The sequence below is a fragment of the Simochromis diagramma genome, unplaced genomic scaffold (assembly GCF_900408965.1).
Source record: "Simochromis diagramma unplaced genomic scaffold, fSimDia1.1 OVJJ01000705.1, whole genome shotgun sequence".
In the NCBI taxonomy this organism is placed as follows: domain Eukaryota; kingdom Metazoa; phylum Chordata; class Actinopteri; order Cichliformes; family Cichlidae; genus Simochromis; species Simochromis diagramma.
In genome coordinates, this window is record NW_024387448.1 from 314,159 (window position 1) to 329,175 (window position 15,017).

Below are 15,017 nucleotides of genomic sequence, written 5' to 3' on the forward strand. Positions count from 1 at the left end.
TTACATAGAGGGCTAAAAAAAGGGAGCTGACAGAGCCTGACAGGTGACACTGAGGAGGGACAACTCAGAGCTGACTCTCACACAGCGAGCCGTTACTCAGCCTCTGAACACGCACCCACTCGAACAAACACCACGGAGGAGGACCTCAACCTGAGCAGAGGCACAATTAACACCCCAAACTCCCTGGTGTGAATTTGGAAGTCAGTTGAATTTGACTGAGAGAAAAATGCTTTGTCAAGTTCTGAGGGAGTGAGCTGAGCTCGGCCCAACCGCGATCAAGACAGGAGCACATCTTAATCATCTAACAGGTAAACTGAACTTTTGTTCTTCATGCTGTTTTGAGGCAATTTTTTAAACATTTTGTAGCTCACTGATGTTAAACTAAAAGGCTTTAAATGCTGCACTTTAGTGTTTGTGCCCATATTTGATTATTTATTATTACTTATTACCCCTTAAATTGAACAAAGTCACACTCCAGGCTGTCTTTGACAAATGAGGCTGTGTTATCTCATCTCCAAACTGCTGAGATGCAAAGAGTGGTACCGTCACAACACATGTTCATGATCTCCTGCTGCAGCAGCCATCTGTGTATTCAGTTTATCAGATGTCTGCACTACTGCTTCCTGCATTGTCCTTTGCGCGTACACATGCTACCTGCTGAACAGATCTGTTTTTGCCTCGACCTAATCTCACGATCAGTTAAACCGTCTCGAGCCGCCCCTAGTTCAAACTGTCGGCAGGTCGAGTTACATTTACCTTTCAAATGGAGAACAGGTAGTGCAACACTAGAGATGGCAGTTGAGCCTGACACAAAGAAGCGAGGTGGGTGGGTGGGAGGGGGATGGGATAGTAATACACAAATAAGTTGTAAAAGAATTGTGTCAGTGGGATGGGTGAGGAGAAAAAAACATGTGCACCTGGTCAGCAATGTGTGATTGCAAAGGGAAGGTCAAAGCAAAGCACTGCGCAAAGACAATAAAGAGATTTAGTGGTGTTTTGAAGTGTTAAGGGTTGAGCAACGACTGAGTTTGAGTTAATATTTGACCTGATGAACAATATCAGTTTTTTTATAGCTTTTCCTCTGAATGAGGGCGTGTAACAGTTTGTAGCTGTAATTTTTTAAAAATCAAGAGAGCAAAGGAGAAAGAAATGGTCTGTGGACACCAAGTGCAAAACCTTTCCTTTTGTTAGGGGGGAGGTTGTGTTGTTCTCCCTGCAGTGCACCTGCTGTCACTTTCTTTTGCACCAAAACAAGTGAAATGGACTCACAGCGGTTGATATCTCTAAAGTTTAACCGACTCTGTCCTATTACTGCGTATTGCTCGAGCCGTGTGCTAGGGCAGTCTACTAATACTTAAACAGAGCCCACAGGGGCTACGTGACTAATGATAAACTCTGAAGTATTACAATCTTTACACATTAACAGTAGAATATTTACAGGAATATTTACAGATTCAACTACCAAAATAAGAACAACAACAACCAAACAAACACAATGTCCCTGTGAGCAGATGTTTCTTTGTAAGGTCAGAGAGTCAGACTATAATCTGTGAAGTGTCCTCAGTGCATTCCTTCTGACCAGCCACCAGACTGAAACCTGTAAAAGTTTAACAAGTTTGTTACCAGATTAACAGATATGGAAACAGAGCAGGAGATGTCACATCCAGCCAATCAGTTTAAATTTAGCTACTTTATTACTGTAGATGCAGGGAGCTTGCGTGGGATCATCAAACGACTTTTCCTCTTTTCGTAAGACCTTGACCTGGCTCAGTGTGCCTTTAAAACACATGAAATACAATAATTAGCCACATATGAACCTTTAAGTAGGTGTTTAAATATTTGCTAAATCCTTACAATGTTCAAAGTTTGCTTGTTTTGCGTAAGTGTCATTTTGTGGTTAATCAGCGTTGGTAATATTGAAATGAACTGAATTTTCAGTGTGCTGCATCAGACACTAGTCACTGGGAGTGTTATCTGGAGGTCTTCTACCTCGTACTGCAGTGCCACGGGCGTCCAGTAAAGGGGCACGCCCGACAACTAAACCGCAATTTGAAAGTGAGTGTAATTGATTCAGAATCCGCGGTTAAAGGAGTCTTTAAACTGATAAGACGGGTGTAATTATACCGAGAAATCTGTCCTCATCCTACTGAAGCATTCAGCAGACATGTGGAGGGAGAGAGCTCCCTGTGCAGGAATGTGAAGGGTAGATGGAGTGATTAGGTGGAGAACAAGCAGGGACTTTGTGTAGATGGGAGAACTGGGACAAGACCGGCCCTCGGGGCACAGAGAGGAGAACACCTGTGCTGACATCATTCATCCCTAATCCACAAACACACAGAAACCCTCAAAATGACTGACTTCTAATACCAAAACTACAACATTAGGGTTCTTTCCAAGGAAGATATATAAAGCTTTGAGTTTGATATGGAATAGGGGCTTTTATTGTGGATTCATTTTGAGACTCTCCCATTTTTCACACATCAATGAATTGGTTAATATTTCCAGAAGAGTAAAGAAATAATCCATTTGGCTGTTTTAGAGGGTGTTCATCAGATGTTTTAATAAAATATAAAAGAAAGTACAAGCTAAAACACAAAGATACAAAAAAAGACAGGTAAAGGATCCAAACAAATTCTATGAGTCACTATTCAGCAGGCAGTTAGATGTGATATAAAAAAAGGTGACTAAGTTAAAACTTGAAGGAGACCGTATCTGTCGTAAAAGCCAACCAAGATAAGCTCAGCGTGGTGCATGTGAGCTGTGATGACAGGACGTTTTTTTAAGAGGAAGTACAAACCAAAAGAAGGCTCTCAGTGAAGCCGCTTTATTCCCACCAGTTTTAAACAATTATATCAAAACTGGTTAGATAATGTAGATTCTTTTAATATTCACTGCAGCTGATGAGAGATGCTGTATAATACACTGAACAGTCTTGTAGAGACCCCAGAACAGGAATGGATTCCCAAAACAATCAGGGTGACTCTCAACACGAGTCCCCACGCTTTACATTTCCACAATGAAGTCATTCACCCAGCGTGAAAATCTGATAACCCCGTAGGCGTTGACCAGGATGTTCAACAAACAACAAAAAAAGAGATCCTTGGCTTTCATTGCTTACTGAAGACTGACTCATTCACTCCCTCTACATTACAACACTAAACTACACAGTGCGCATCCAGCAGCCATTAATAAGTTCTATGATTTATAGCAGAACTAAAGGTCTTTGGCTTGTTTTGGCTTTTCTTTTTTGAGGCCCGATCAAAATGTTGTCATGACTGGCGCTGTACCTGCAGCACTGCCCACACTGTGTAGGGGCTAGAGGGCTTCTTTTCATTTTGTGGTCACTTAACTGATTTATATCTTTGTGCATGCTGCCTTATCACACAGCATATTTGACCCGTTATGCATCGTTCCCGAAATACTCCTTGACAGGATAAAAACTTTAAACTTTGTAATATTATCAGTGCACCAAGTGAGGCTAAGAACACTAAGGATTTATCCAGTATGACTGGATAAATCCTGCCTTGGCTAGGCATGACTGTAAACTGTTGCAATTTCTACGGCATTTTTAAGAACTCTGAATACTAATCTGTGCATTTCACTCCAGCAGGGACTTCAGGACAGACCAAGACAACAGCCTGAGAGCCCAAAAGGAGAGTTGACAAAGGACGTCAAAGACCTCTAAAGATGGAAGATACCCAGCAGGTTTGGCACGTGACGATACCCTCCCAGGAAGACGCTGGAGAGCTGCAAAAGAAGGTGTCAGTGGCAAACCAGCCCGAGTGCTCCATCTGCTACAACACCTACGACAATGTCTTCAAAACACCCAAGCAGCTGCAGTGCACCCACACCTTCTGCCTGGAGTGCCTTTCCCGCCTCAATGCGCTGTCCAACCACAACAACAAAAACCCCACCTTAGACATCCGTTGCCCCATCTGCCGGCAGGCCACTATTTTGCCAAAGGAAGGACCCCCAGCCCTAGCCACCAGCCGCGAGGTCCTCTGCGAGCTGCCCAGCCACCAGCAGCAGGAGGAGCCAGTGTGGCTGGAGGGGGAGAGGCTGTGCTACAAGAGCAGGCAGAATCATAATATCTCAGGGGACCCCGAAAGTCCTACGGCCTTCTGCGTCTGCATTGACATTGGGTCCTCCAAGATGGACACTGCTCCCGAGCTTCCACAGCGCCATCTCACTATGGTGGACAGAGTGGCTGACTGCAAGAAGATGATCCTCTTCATTCTGCTCCTGGTGCTGCTTATTGTGGTTGTTTTGTGGCCTCTGCAGTGCGTGTTCAGCACCGGGAATATGCGCTGCTTCAGCGAAAGCACCCACACGACCATCAGTACCACCCCCAACCCCAACATCACCAGTGCCATGTTCAAGAAACTGGTGGGATAAACATTGAAACTACCTGGACTTCACTTGTAAATGCTTAGAATATTGTGAATGATACATTTGTACTGTTGTGTGACATTTTAATTATTATTATTATTTCCAAATTGTCTTAAAAGTGTATTTTATTATTGCTACACAGAAACAGCTCCTCACATTTTCAATTTGAAAAAGAGCCACAAAGCTTAAAGCGTCTATGTGCAAGCTTTTTTAGACATTTGACTTCAGTGCCTCCCGGTGGCGGTTTAAAAAACTGCGAGCAGGCAAACAGCCCGTAAAGTAACACTGACTGCAGCCATTTTCACCAGTGACATGTTATTATGGCGTTATAGGGCACAAGAATTTTTGACATAAAAACGTTATGAGATGAAATTTCTTGTTCACACAGACAACCATAAACTGTAGATAAAGGATGGACTAGCTTCAGTCTCTAAAGTGAAGCCAACATGGATGCGCCTTAGCCAGCAGGGAGAACTACGTACTTCTCACCTGATTTATTACCTCATTTTTCTAAAGTGGGTGGGTCTTGTCATATCACAGCCACTCATTATGTATACTTAAAACAATAAAAAATAAAACTAAAGGCTTCAATGGTAGACCATGAACCAGCAGCTATGTCCATCTTTTACAGTCTGTGGACACGACTGATTTACAAATAACACCACACAGTGAAGCGAGACCAGCTTCACTGTGTTTGTTTAGCGGCACAGAGAAGATGAAGAATCTCAGCACTTTAATCTGCGCTTGTATTTTGAAATTAGACATGATTTTTGCTTTCTAGCAGGCTCAATGGACTGGAGCGCAGCTGGGTTAATTTATTGCGTCTACTTGTACACAACCAGGAAAGCTCAGAGACGCTGGCACATGAAAGTTGAACTTTGCTTTGCAAATGTCTGTCTGGCAGCACGAAGAAGTGTTCCCAGTATGTCAATGAAAAACTATGTGTAAAGTGTGTTTTCTTAAGACCTTTTGTACAAACTTTAAATAAAAAACAAACAAAAACTCAGATTATGATTCTGGAAAATAAATCATTTGAACAAAGTTGAATCACAAATTAAGTTTCTAAAGCCTCAAACAGACACAAAGCTACTCACACCCTTTTATGCTAATTAAAACAAAGCGTAATCTCATTATCAAGTTAAAAAAACAAACCATGCCCTATGTAACCATTAAACCGTCACCATAAAAGCCAGCTCCTCCTTTGTCTGGACAGGAAGCAGTCTTTATTTCTTCCTGGATTCTGTGTGACATGACGGAAAAGTTAGGTTGTGGGGGCTTTCCAGAGCTCACACGTGGCATATGGATGATAAGAGCATTATGTTGATTCGAGCTTCATTTAGAGGAAGCCATAAAAGGAGAATTTCCTCAAGTACCAGCTGAAGCTGCCGGTAAATGTGGTTAAACAATAAATCCAGGCGAAAGAGAAAGGTGCTGAATCACGGCCTCGAAGCAGTTTCCCCTAAATAGAAAAAGGAAGTCAAAATAAATACTTCTTAATAAGTTCTTGTTAGTTGGAAATAAACTTTTCTCTACATTTAAATTGATCATTTCCTATAAAGAAGCCTTTTATAAATGCCTGCCTCTAATAAAGCAGATTTGAACGGCCAATTTTCTTGTGACAGGCAGCAAAAGAAAACTAGCTTGTTGAAATTCAGCTAGGAAAGCACTAATTTCACACTCATCACCTGTTTTATTTGCTCTGGAGTTCTAAAGCATATTTCCTTTAAGCCACTTCAACCATGAAACACTGGTGTTTTTTCAGTCTTTCCTGCCTTGCTTTTAGTATGAGCAGGTTGGTGATCAGTATCGTGCTGTAAAGCTTTTACCAAATGAAATGACAAATGGAGTGAATAAGCATAGAAAGCTATGAGCTCGTCATTAGCACAGCCCATGATTCAGTAGCTTGTAGAACCACCTTTAGCAGCAATAAAAGTTAAAGTAATGATTTTCTGTAAGACTTTATCAAACTCTCACATCACTGTGGAGGATTTTTAGCCCACTCTCTTCTTTACAACATTGCTTCACTTCATTGAGATTTGCGGGCATTCGTTTAGGTACAGCATAAATGTTCCACCCAAAGATGAGGTCTGGACTCTGACGGGTAATTGTAGCACGATGATTCTTTTCTTTTTCAGACAGTCTGTAGCAGATTTGCTACAGTGGGATCATTCTCCTTTTGCATGACCCAGTTTGAGCAAAGCTTTAGCTGTCAGACAGATGGCGTTATATTTGACTTGAATACTTTGGTATACAGAGGAATTCATAGTTGACTCAAAGACTGCAAGGAGCCCAAGTCCTGTGGTTGCAAAACCCAGATTATCACCTCTCCACCACCATGGTTGACAGCTGGTGTGAGGTGTTTGTGCTCATGGGCTGTGTTTTTGTTAAACATAGCACTGTGCATTAAACATCTTCACTTCGGTCTCATATGTCCTGTTCCTGAAGTCTTGTGGTTTGCTAAGATCCAGCTTTGCAAACCTAAACTACTGTACTGTGCACAGGAGAAAGGAGGCCTTTTCCCAGCAACTTTTTCATAGTTCCAAAGTTTTGTGCTATCATAAACTTTAACATGTAACACATCAACTCAGGCCTGAAACGTAGCTCTCATGTCTTTGGTCGTGGTTTCTCTTAGAACTGCATGGTTTGACCTCAGTCTGAATTTGCTCAAACGTCCACTCCAAGACAGACTGGCACCTGTCCCGAATGTTTTTTCCACTTATAAATAATCCCAGTGTGGAACGTTGGAAGTTGGAGTTTTTGGAAGTAGCTACATATTCCTTCCCAACAGCAGTCGCTTCTTTCCTTTAAGCAGAGATGCTCACATTTCTGGATAATCAGTAAATCAAATGCCTTTGATTAGCAGCACCTAGCTGCTACATTACCCTCTTCACTTCACAAGTCCTTAGTTTTTCCACACACTGCTGCACTTTGGCTTATTTTTGTAAATAATTAAGCAGCTGTAATGAGTCTCACACACTCACTCACACACACACACACACCTGAGACTGTATTTAAATGATATGAAGACCTTGGTAAAGACCCGATGATTTTTATAAAACTTACCGATATTTAAAATATGACGTGACTGTAGAATGAAAGATTCTCTCTCCTTTGAAGTAACAAACTAAAAGAACATAAAATCAAATGAAAACATTTAACTTTATATAGTGCCATCATAGATTTTTATTAAACTATGATAAATCATTTTGTTGCTCTGACAGATCATCGTGTCAGCCGTTGTAGTCTATACAGCAAAAAACAAGGCGTCTGGGTGGAGCCAGTGCAAGAAAAAGAGCAAAAGGGAAAGCTTCCACTGAACGACACTACTCATTTCAGGTTTACTGCAATCAGAGGAACAGGGGGATGAAAAAACAAAAACTAACAAAACAAACAAACAAAAAAAAACCCTCCGAAATGCACACACATTGAACTCATGTTCAAGTAAGTGTAAGATGACGAGCAGAGTGAAAATACCACGTTACTTCTGCAAAGCTCTGTGTGCGCTGGTACAACTCAGAGCCTGAATTTTATCATTGGTAAAATTACACAGATTTACAAAAAAGTCAAGGTACAAAAAAAGCAAGAACGAATAAAAATCAAAAACTATACAATCTGAAACAAAAAACAAAACAAGATAAACACTGATGGCAAAAATTTAGTGCACTACAAAAAACAAAAACAAAAAAAACAAAAAACAAAAAAGCTGACGAACATCCACACAGCCTGAGGTTCAGCAGTTTCACACTTTCAAGTACTGATGTTTCACCAAATCATAAACACAATCTGACCAATAGAGGCAAAAGAAAAATACAAGAAAGAAAGAAAAAAAAATATCCCAGCGCAGGACGAAGAAAACAAACCAACAAGTCTCATTCATTGGACATAAATCACAGTTCATGAAGAGAAAAACAAAAACAACAGAAAAACAGGAGGATTCACACGCCATCAGTGCTCGAATTCAAGGGACGAACAAGTGGTGCAGCATTTTCTTCACCCACAGACGTCCTGTGGGCCTTCACCGACATTCATGTAAAACAGAGCTTTTATTCACATAAGAGTCAACCATTTAAAGAAAGAAGAACTTGATTGTGCTTGGCTGCATCATAAATTGTGTTCATTTCAAAAATAACATTAAATCACAAGCTGCACCTGCGGGAGTCCAGCTGTAAAGACGAACGGTGTGAACGAGTGCCACTCAGTCACGCTTTTATTTTGATGCTTGAATAGGAAAAAAGTGGACTGAACATATTACCAAGGGTACGTTCCACCGGTCAGACATTCAGTAGTTTGTTGGGTTTTTTTAAAAATAAAATAAAAATAAAAAATTTTTAAAAAAGGGTTTTCAGGACATTGAGTGACAACGGTTTAAACCATCTAGGACAGACTTCCAACATTTCTACGCTTCTATTTGCACAGGATATTTTGGTGCTGCTTCTTGAGGCTAAAAGTAGCCAACAAGCTGCTGCACAGCCCTTTGCACAGCGGCACCGCTGTCTTCCTTATCACATCAGTGACGTCAGCTTACTCTCTCTGCTATCATCAAGCCTGGATTACGGCCATCTTCTAAATTACTTTTTGGAGACAAATCTATTCTTCAATCTCGGGGTGATTACAGTGGGCCAGATGGCCATCTGCCTCACTGTAATCGCCCCCCTTTCCCTTGTCTCCTTGTGACAATCTACCCCCTGACAGATGTTGAACAGCATCAGACCCGCTGATTAACAAGGACGACCAGTCAAACTAAGCTGCGAGACGGCGGTCGGCTGAGCACGACTCCGACCGTCCATTCAGGAATCCTTTCCACCCAGTTTTCTGTCAAATATGGACTTCAAATATCTAAGAATGATTTCTTACACCACAGCGCATCTTTATAAATATATATTTAAATAAACATCAAAACATAACCATTATACCAACATCAGTAAAAGAAAAAAATGACTTCTTGGACAGAACAGCCCTAGTTTTCATGAATGACTGTTCTTTAACTGGAGGTCATGTTCACGTTCATAGACAGTCGGGGCAGACGGGTTTTGTCCCGACAGCGAAAACAAATCACCTCCAAAATTGTCAAAGAACAGTGGATTGCATTTGCAGCTAGTGAGATTATATATAACTCCTTCACAATACAAAACTTTGATAATCAGTCATATCTAAATAAAATTTATTCACTTTCACAACTTAAAAAGACAACTTCATTAAAGATTCAAAGGAGGGAGGGGACTTGCTTGCCCGTCTTGTGACTGGGGTCATGAAGCAGGTTATGCAACTGCCCTTGCCATCACTCAGCAGCCACATTAATAACCACCACAGCTGGACAGACAGAACACAGCAAAAACGGTCTTAGAATCCAATTTAGACGACAAGCAGCCAAGACTGAGAAAGAGATAACCGAGTGAGTCGGGGCAGCGTGCGGACAAACGGCTTAGTTTTGACCTCTTCCCTTAGTCCCACACAGCTACGTTCACTTGAGGCCAGGCCGGGCTCCACATTTAATATCTGTCACCCTAAGAGAAAACTGTTTTTCGCCTTCATGTAGACTTGCAGAGTAACAGTGGGTTTGGGTTGGCTAGATTACAGACACATCCTGTGACAAGGCACTTGTGCTGGTTAAGAAAGGGAGAAGCATTAGCACAGGAGGGAAGAAAAAGGGCAAGTGGAAGTGGGGGGCCTGAGTAAGGGCACTATGCTGTGGACTCCACAGAAGTCCAGACAGACAGAAGTCCAGCAGGACGGTGGCAGCAGACACATCAGCCCGCCACTTTCGGTCCACGCCAAGATCCAGCGATGTGGAGTGTACCGAGTGTGGAGTCCCCCCCACCCTCCCAAGGGATTTTCAGGAGCTGAGAAAGTGAAAGAAACACAGACATGTAGACCAAGTACGGTTCGGATTTTACATTTCATGACTTGATGCTCGAATCAGATCAAAATTATAAAATAAATATAATGACGCTGTTCTCAAGCATCACTGAAGTTATACAAACATGTCCTCAGTCTTTCTGGCAGGGATCTTATTTACTCATTTATTATTAATTAGATTTTTATAACTTCACTCAGGACATTTTGATATTTAGGAATATATTGGTCCATCATGCTGCTCTTCAACATTTCCTGTTGAGTGCTGCACATCAAGCAACAATAGGTGCAGGTTTAAGTGCACCCATTACTTACTTAATACTTTCTACATACAATCATATACGCCTCCAACCACACGCTCATAAACACTGATGCACAGCTAAAAATTTGAAACTACCCATGAAAATTAAATCTTTTCCATATTTGTATCAAAGTTTGAGCCAAGAAAGACGGAGAGAGGCTGAGCAGACTGGTAGTTAGTCTTTTATGTTATGCATTTAAAAAAAAAAAAAAAAATCTGACAGAAGTCCTCCAGAAACAACACGCCACATTCAATTAATGCATTTTAAATACATTCAACTGTAATCAATGCTGTATTCAGAATACGTTTTGTGCCTGTGACCCCAGAATCAAAGCCATGATTCGTTCCCTGTAACACTGCTGGGTTCCTTGTCTTGGTGCTTATATTAGTCACCATGACAGAAAAGAATGACAGTGTGAGAACTGAGGTTGATTATAATTTGAAATTAAATTCAGTCTTTTGTTGCGCTAAAAAAAAAAAGGGGGGGGGGGAGCACTGGTATTCTTTAAAGCCAACTCAGCTGCTCCTGGCTAACCTATAATTTAAAACTGAAAAAATATAGGAAAAGTACCTTTCTGCTTACACACGGAAAATTAATTCAACACTGGAAGAAACAGAACTTTCCGCCATCAGCGGAAGAACACCTTGAGCTTTGATTTTAGGGGAAACATTTTCTGACACGTCAGGCTTAAGTTAGTTTTGTTTTGTTTTTTCCACCCAAAGCTACATTTACTGTTAATGGAATCCAGCACGTGAAACCAGAAATGCTTGTGGTAGTTTTCTAAACTGACTAAGGCAGAAGGAAAAGGAAACAATGAAACAAACAATGTTGGGCTTTTTTTTCCTAGCTTAAAGGATGGATCTCTGAGAAACATGGAAATAAAAATTGACACTTACAGAGAGGCAGACAGAAGAGGAGGTCCACGGCGCCGATTTTACCTCCTGGTATTACTGCTGAAAGATGTCTGAGGGCTTTTGAAGTTTATGTTCTCGTATACGCTTGATGAATCGTCATTTGTCAGCCTAAAAGAGAAAATAATCGCTGTGAAAATGAACCCACTGTCAAACCCTGCTTAAGTCCTATGATGACATTTTTTTAACACGTGTATGCCTGATGGACTTACACAGAAGAAGAGCGTGAGGAGGTCATGTTGTGCTTGGACCTCGAGTTGGTCATCTGGGGATATTTGATATTGGAATATTCCCTCTCTGTCATCTTATTCCTCTGAAAAGTGACAAAAAATAAATTAATCTGTCATCTACTGAAATTACTCAATCTCAAACTGTAACCACATTCAGCAGTGAAAGCAAGTGGTAAACACGCCTAACCAGCTGACATGCTGATGATTTGCCTCTCAGCTCTAGCGTTTAAAATGTAACTGACGGACTTTATACGGCTTCATTGCTCCGTCAAAAATCTAATGTTTTAATACAGTAAAAAACACTAATATAGCCAATTACCTGCTCCTCCTCCAGTCTCTTCTGCACTGTGTCTATGTACTGCTGCACAGCCATGTAGATGAACTTATACTGAGCCTCTGTTTGCACCATGCCTGATCTCTGCTGCCGTACCCTCTGGATGGTCTTTGGGACATCGATGTCGCAGTCGAGACCTAAAACACGCAGATCCAAATGTTAGCAGAACTGAAGCACAAAGATATATATCTTTATTAAAAAGTAAAGGATTCACAATCCAGAAAGTTTCATATCTGAGCCTCATACCTTGGCGGTTAATAATGTCGATAAGGATGTCAATGACGATAATTGTGCCAGTTCTGCCGATGCCTGCACTTTAACAAGAAGTTTAAGGTTAAAACCATGTGTAGCTACAATACTTGAAGAAAAGCACCAGAATCCAGGTGAAAAACAGTTATGAGAATATTTAAGCACACAAGTATAAGCTGAGGTTTCACTTGTTTTTATTTCCATTTATTGCTTTAGGGGAAAAGAAAAAAAAAAAAAAATCAACAATTTTCATCAACAATCCCAATCCAAAAATTGTGGTGCTTTCAAAGTAGTCAGCAGAAATCAGGCCCAGTGTTTACAAATGCAGATAAGCTTAAAATGTGCTGACAAACTGCTAAATTGACTGCAAAACCAGAATATGGACTGTTGAGCTGCATGAAACCAAACCCCGCTCAAACTTGACTGGTAAACAGTGCTGAGACAAACAGAAGGCTTCTGCTATCTTGGTCCTTGCTTACAGACTGTGCATAAGCACATCTCTGTTTATAGAGGCGGATTTATCTGAAGCCAGCTGACCGCTGTGTTTAAGAGTCAGGTCAGTGTTGTCCTTGTGTTTACAGTACATGTTTGGATGGGTGTGTTAAGAGAAAGAATACCACACTTAAAAAAAAAAAAAAAAAAAACTGTTTAAAACATTTGGTATCAACATGTCTGCAAACGCAATAGACACAGTGTGTGTGCAAAACTGTACGTCTGAATTTAAAAAAAAAATTTTTTTATGTTAATTAATTTGGGATTTTTTTTTTCCCCCAGACATTGCATTTATCGCAACAATGTGTGTGTTGCTTGTTTTGATATTTGTTTGATGTTGTATCCATTAAAAACAGATCAAACAGCTGCCTGTTCTCTACAGACTTTTAATAGTTAGGCCCTCAAAATGACCTATTATATTTAGTTATATTCAGTGAGATTAAGAGTGTGTGTGTGTTTAAACCTTCATTTCTGAAGGAACACCGAGCTTGGGACTTAATCTGAGGTCGACATTGATTGTGGCCGACCACATTGTGGTCACACTATATCGGCCGAATTAAAATGAAATTTAAAACTGACAAGTTGTTAACCAAACTGGCGTTCGTAACTCCAGATTATAAACCTTAATCATAGCACACCCAAGTGGCCAACTGGAAAAAAATAAATAAATTAAACAAATTCAGTTGGTGAAATTTAGGTGCTTACGATTAACCCTTACAACCACAGGAGCATTTTCAGCTGGGGCCAGCCTGATTGACATACATTGTGTAGATTTGTACTTTTAGCTCATTTCAAAGGGATTCTGGTGATCTGGTGGCTGGACAGACTGCTGAAGTCCACTGTTCTTCCTCATGTTCACAAAATCACTTTGAACTTGCTTTGTGACTAACTCTTTGTGACTATGAAAGTAAAATGAAACTTGCAAAAGGAAACGATAAATAAATATGTAAACACAAACACAGCCAGCTTTAAATATAGTTTCATAGTTGAAACTATATTTAAACTATGACCAACTCACATTAAGAGGCCAAAAGTGTATATGCCACTATACCAAGTGCAGACTTTAACCAGCAGGTAGGGTTCCCAGGTTCTTGGTATTAATGTCAAAATTTGGCCACAACCCCAAATGGATATTCATCAAACAAGCTGGGGTTTTTTTTTTTTGTTAAGTCTCAGATTTCAGTTCCTGGTTACAAGGAATTAAACCTGATGCTGAACTAAAGGTTTCTGATTCTGGGACACTTTCCAGTTGTAAGGAGTAGTCATCAATATTTTTATAACCACTCTGAGTAAACTGTAGAAACCACCAGGAGTTCAGCACTTTCAAAAGTAGTCAAACCAGCTGCCCAGTACCGACAGTGCTATCACAGACAAGTCACTGAGATGCCAATCGCACCATTTTGATATCAACAGACTTTCATCTTTCAGTACATCACTGGCTGATGGGATGCCTGCATAAAAAAAAAACAAAAAAACAACAGCAGATGCTTCTAACAAAGTGCTTTATGTATGTGTATGCAGAAGAACATAACTGTTATTGTCAGTGTGAGAAACCGATCTCTTTGTTGTTGTTTTTTTATAATCCCAACCCAGAATTAGTGAAGTTGCATGAGCATCCTATAATAAAATAGTCCATTTTCTTCCTTGTCATACCTGCAGTGGACGACAATTGGCCCAGTGTGTGGAATGGTGCTCTGGGTGCGGTTGACCTCCTCTAGGAACCAGAGGACGCCTCCAGGCTCGTTGGGCACTCCGTGGTCTGGCCAGCTCAGGTACTGATAGTGCCAGATGTACCTCACAGGCTCCTTCTATAAGTGACAAATATGATGAGGTGAAGTTACCAAAAAACGATTAAAAAACAAACAAACAAACAAACAAACAAACAAACAAACAAAACAGAACTAGCTATCGGAAAATGAAAATCAAAGGATTCCTAGAACCTAAGACATTTCCTCTCCAAATCAGCCTGATGAGACTGTGTTAATGGAAACTCACAATCAAATAACATCATAATTCTCAATAAACCAAAGTGTTGTTTGTGTTGTCACACCTTATCTGAATAGCCTACGTCGTGCTTCTGATCACATTTCTTCTGAATAAAAACTGAACTGAAACATACAGACCTATTCTGGAAACTAACTGGAACTAGACTGAAATGAAAAGAAAAAACTCAAATCAAAATTTAACCCATTTAAAGAAGAACTGTAATAAAAGTTAACAGAGGATATTCCATCTCTGTTGCTATAGCCCACCTAAC

At 40.5% G+C, this 15,017-nt stretch overlaps 2 protein-coding genes across 5 annotated transcripts in view; one reads left to right on the forward strand and one right to left on the reverse strand.

The window, feature by feature from the left end:
* LOC120722617 (RING finger protein 223) lies at positions 1 to 5,395 on the forward strand. 2 transcript variants are annotated; one of them, XM_040013669.1, is made up of 2 exons: positions 1 to 308; positions 3,611 to 5,395. In XM_040013669.1, the coding sequence occupies exon 2, from the start codon at positions 3,688 to 3,690 to the stop codon at positions 4,393 to 4,395; it is 708 nt and encodes a 235-aa protein (XP_039869603.1). In that variant the 5' UTR covers positions 1 to 308; positions 3,611 to 3,687; the 3' UTR covers positions 4,396 to 5,395. The 2 variants fall into 2 exon arrangements, with proteins under 2 accessions (XP_039869603.1, XP_039869602.1); XM_040013668.1 differs by having other exon boundaries at positions 5 to 308; positions 3,608 to 5,395.
* Positions 5,396 to 7,552: 2,157 nt separating this feature from the next.
* Positions 7,553 to 15,017, reverse strand: part of ptpn11b (protein tyrosine phosphatase non-receptor type 11b) — a 35,099-nt gene continuing 27,634 nt past the window's right edge. For all 3 annotated transcript variants that reach the window (XM_040013664.1, XM_040013665.1, XM_040013666.1), the window contains exons 11-16: positions 14,414 to 14,568; positions 12,266 to 12,333; positions 12,005 to 12,156; positions 11,668 to 11,768; positions 11,441 to 11,566; positions 7,553 to 10,229 (exon numbers count right to left, since the gene is read on the reverse strand). In XM_040013664.1, coding sequence (XP_039869598.1) covers positions 11,479 to 11,566; positions 11,668 to 11,768; positions 12,005 to 12,156; positions 12,266 to 12,333; positions 14,414 to 14,568 — 564 coding nt within the window. In that variant the 3' untranslated portion in view covers positions 7,553 to 10,229; positions 11,441 to 11,478. The remainder of the gene's footprint in view (positions 10,230 to 11,440; positions 11,567 to 11,667; positions 11,769 to 12,004; positions 12,157 to 12,265; positions 12,334 to 14,413; positions 14,569 to 15,017) is intronic.

What these genes read in the sequence shown, in the direction of transcription:
- LOC120722617 (XM_040013669.1), top strand. Translation starts at nt 3,688, where the DNA reads ATGGAAGATACCCAGCAGGTTTGGCACGTGACGATACCCTCCCAGGAA.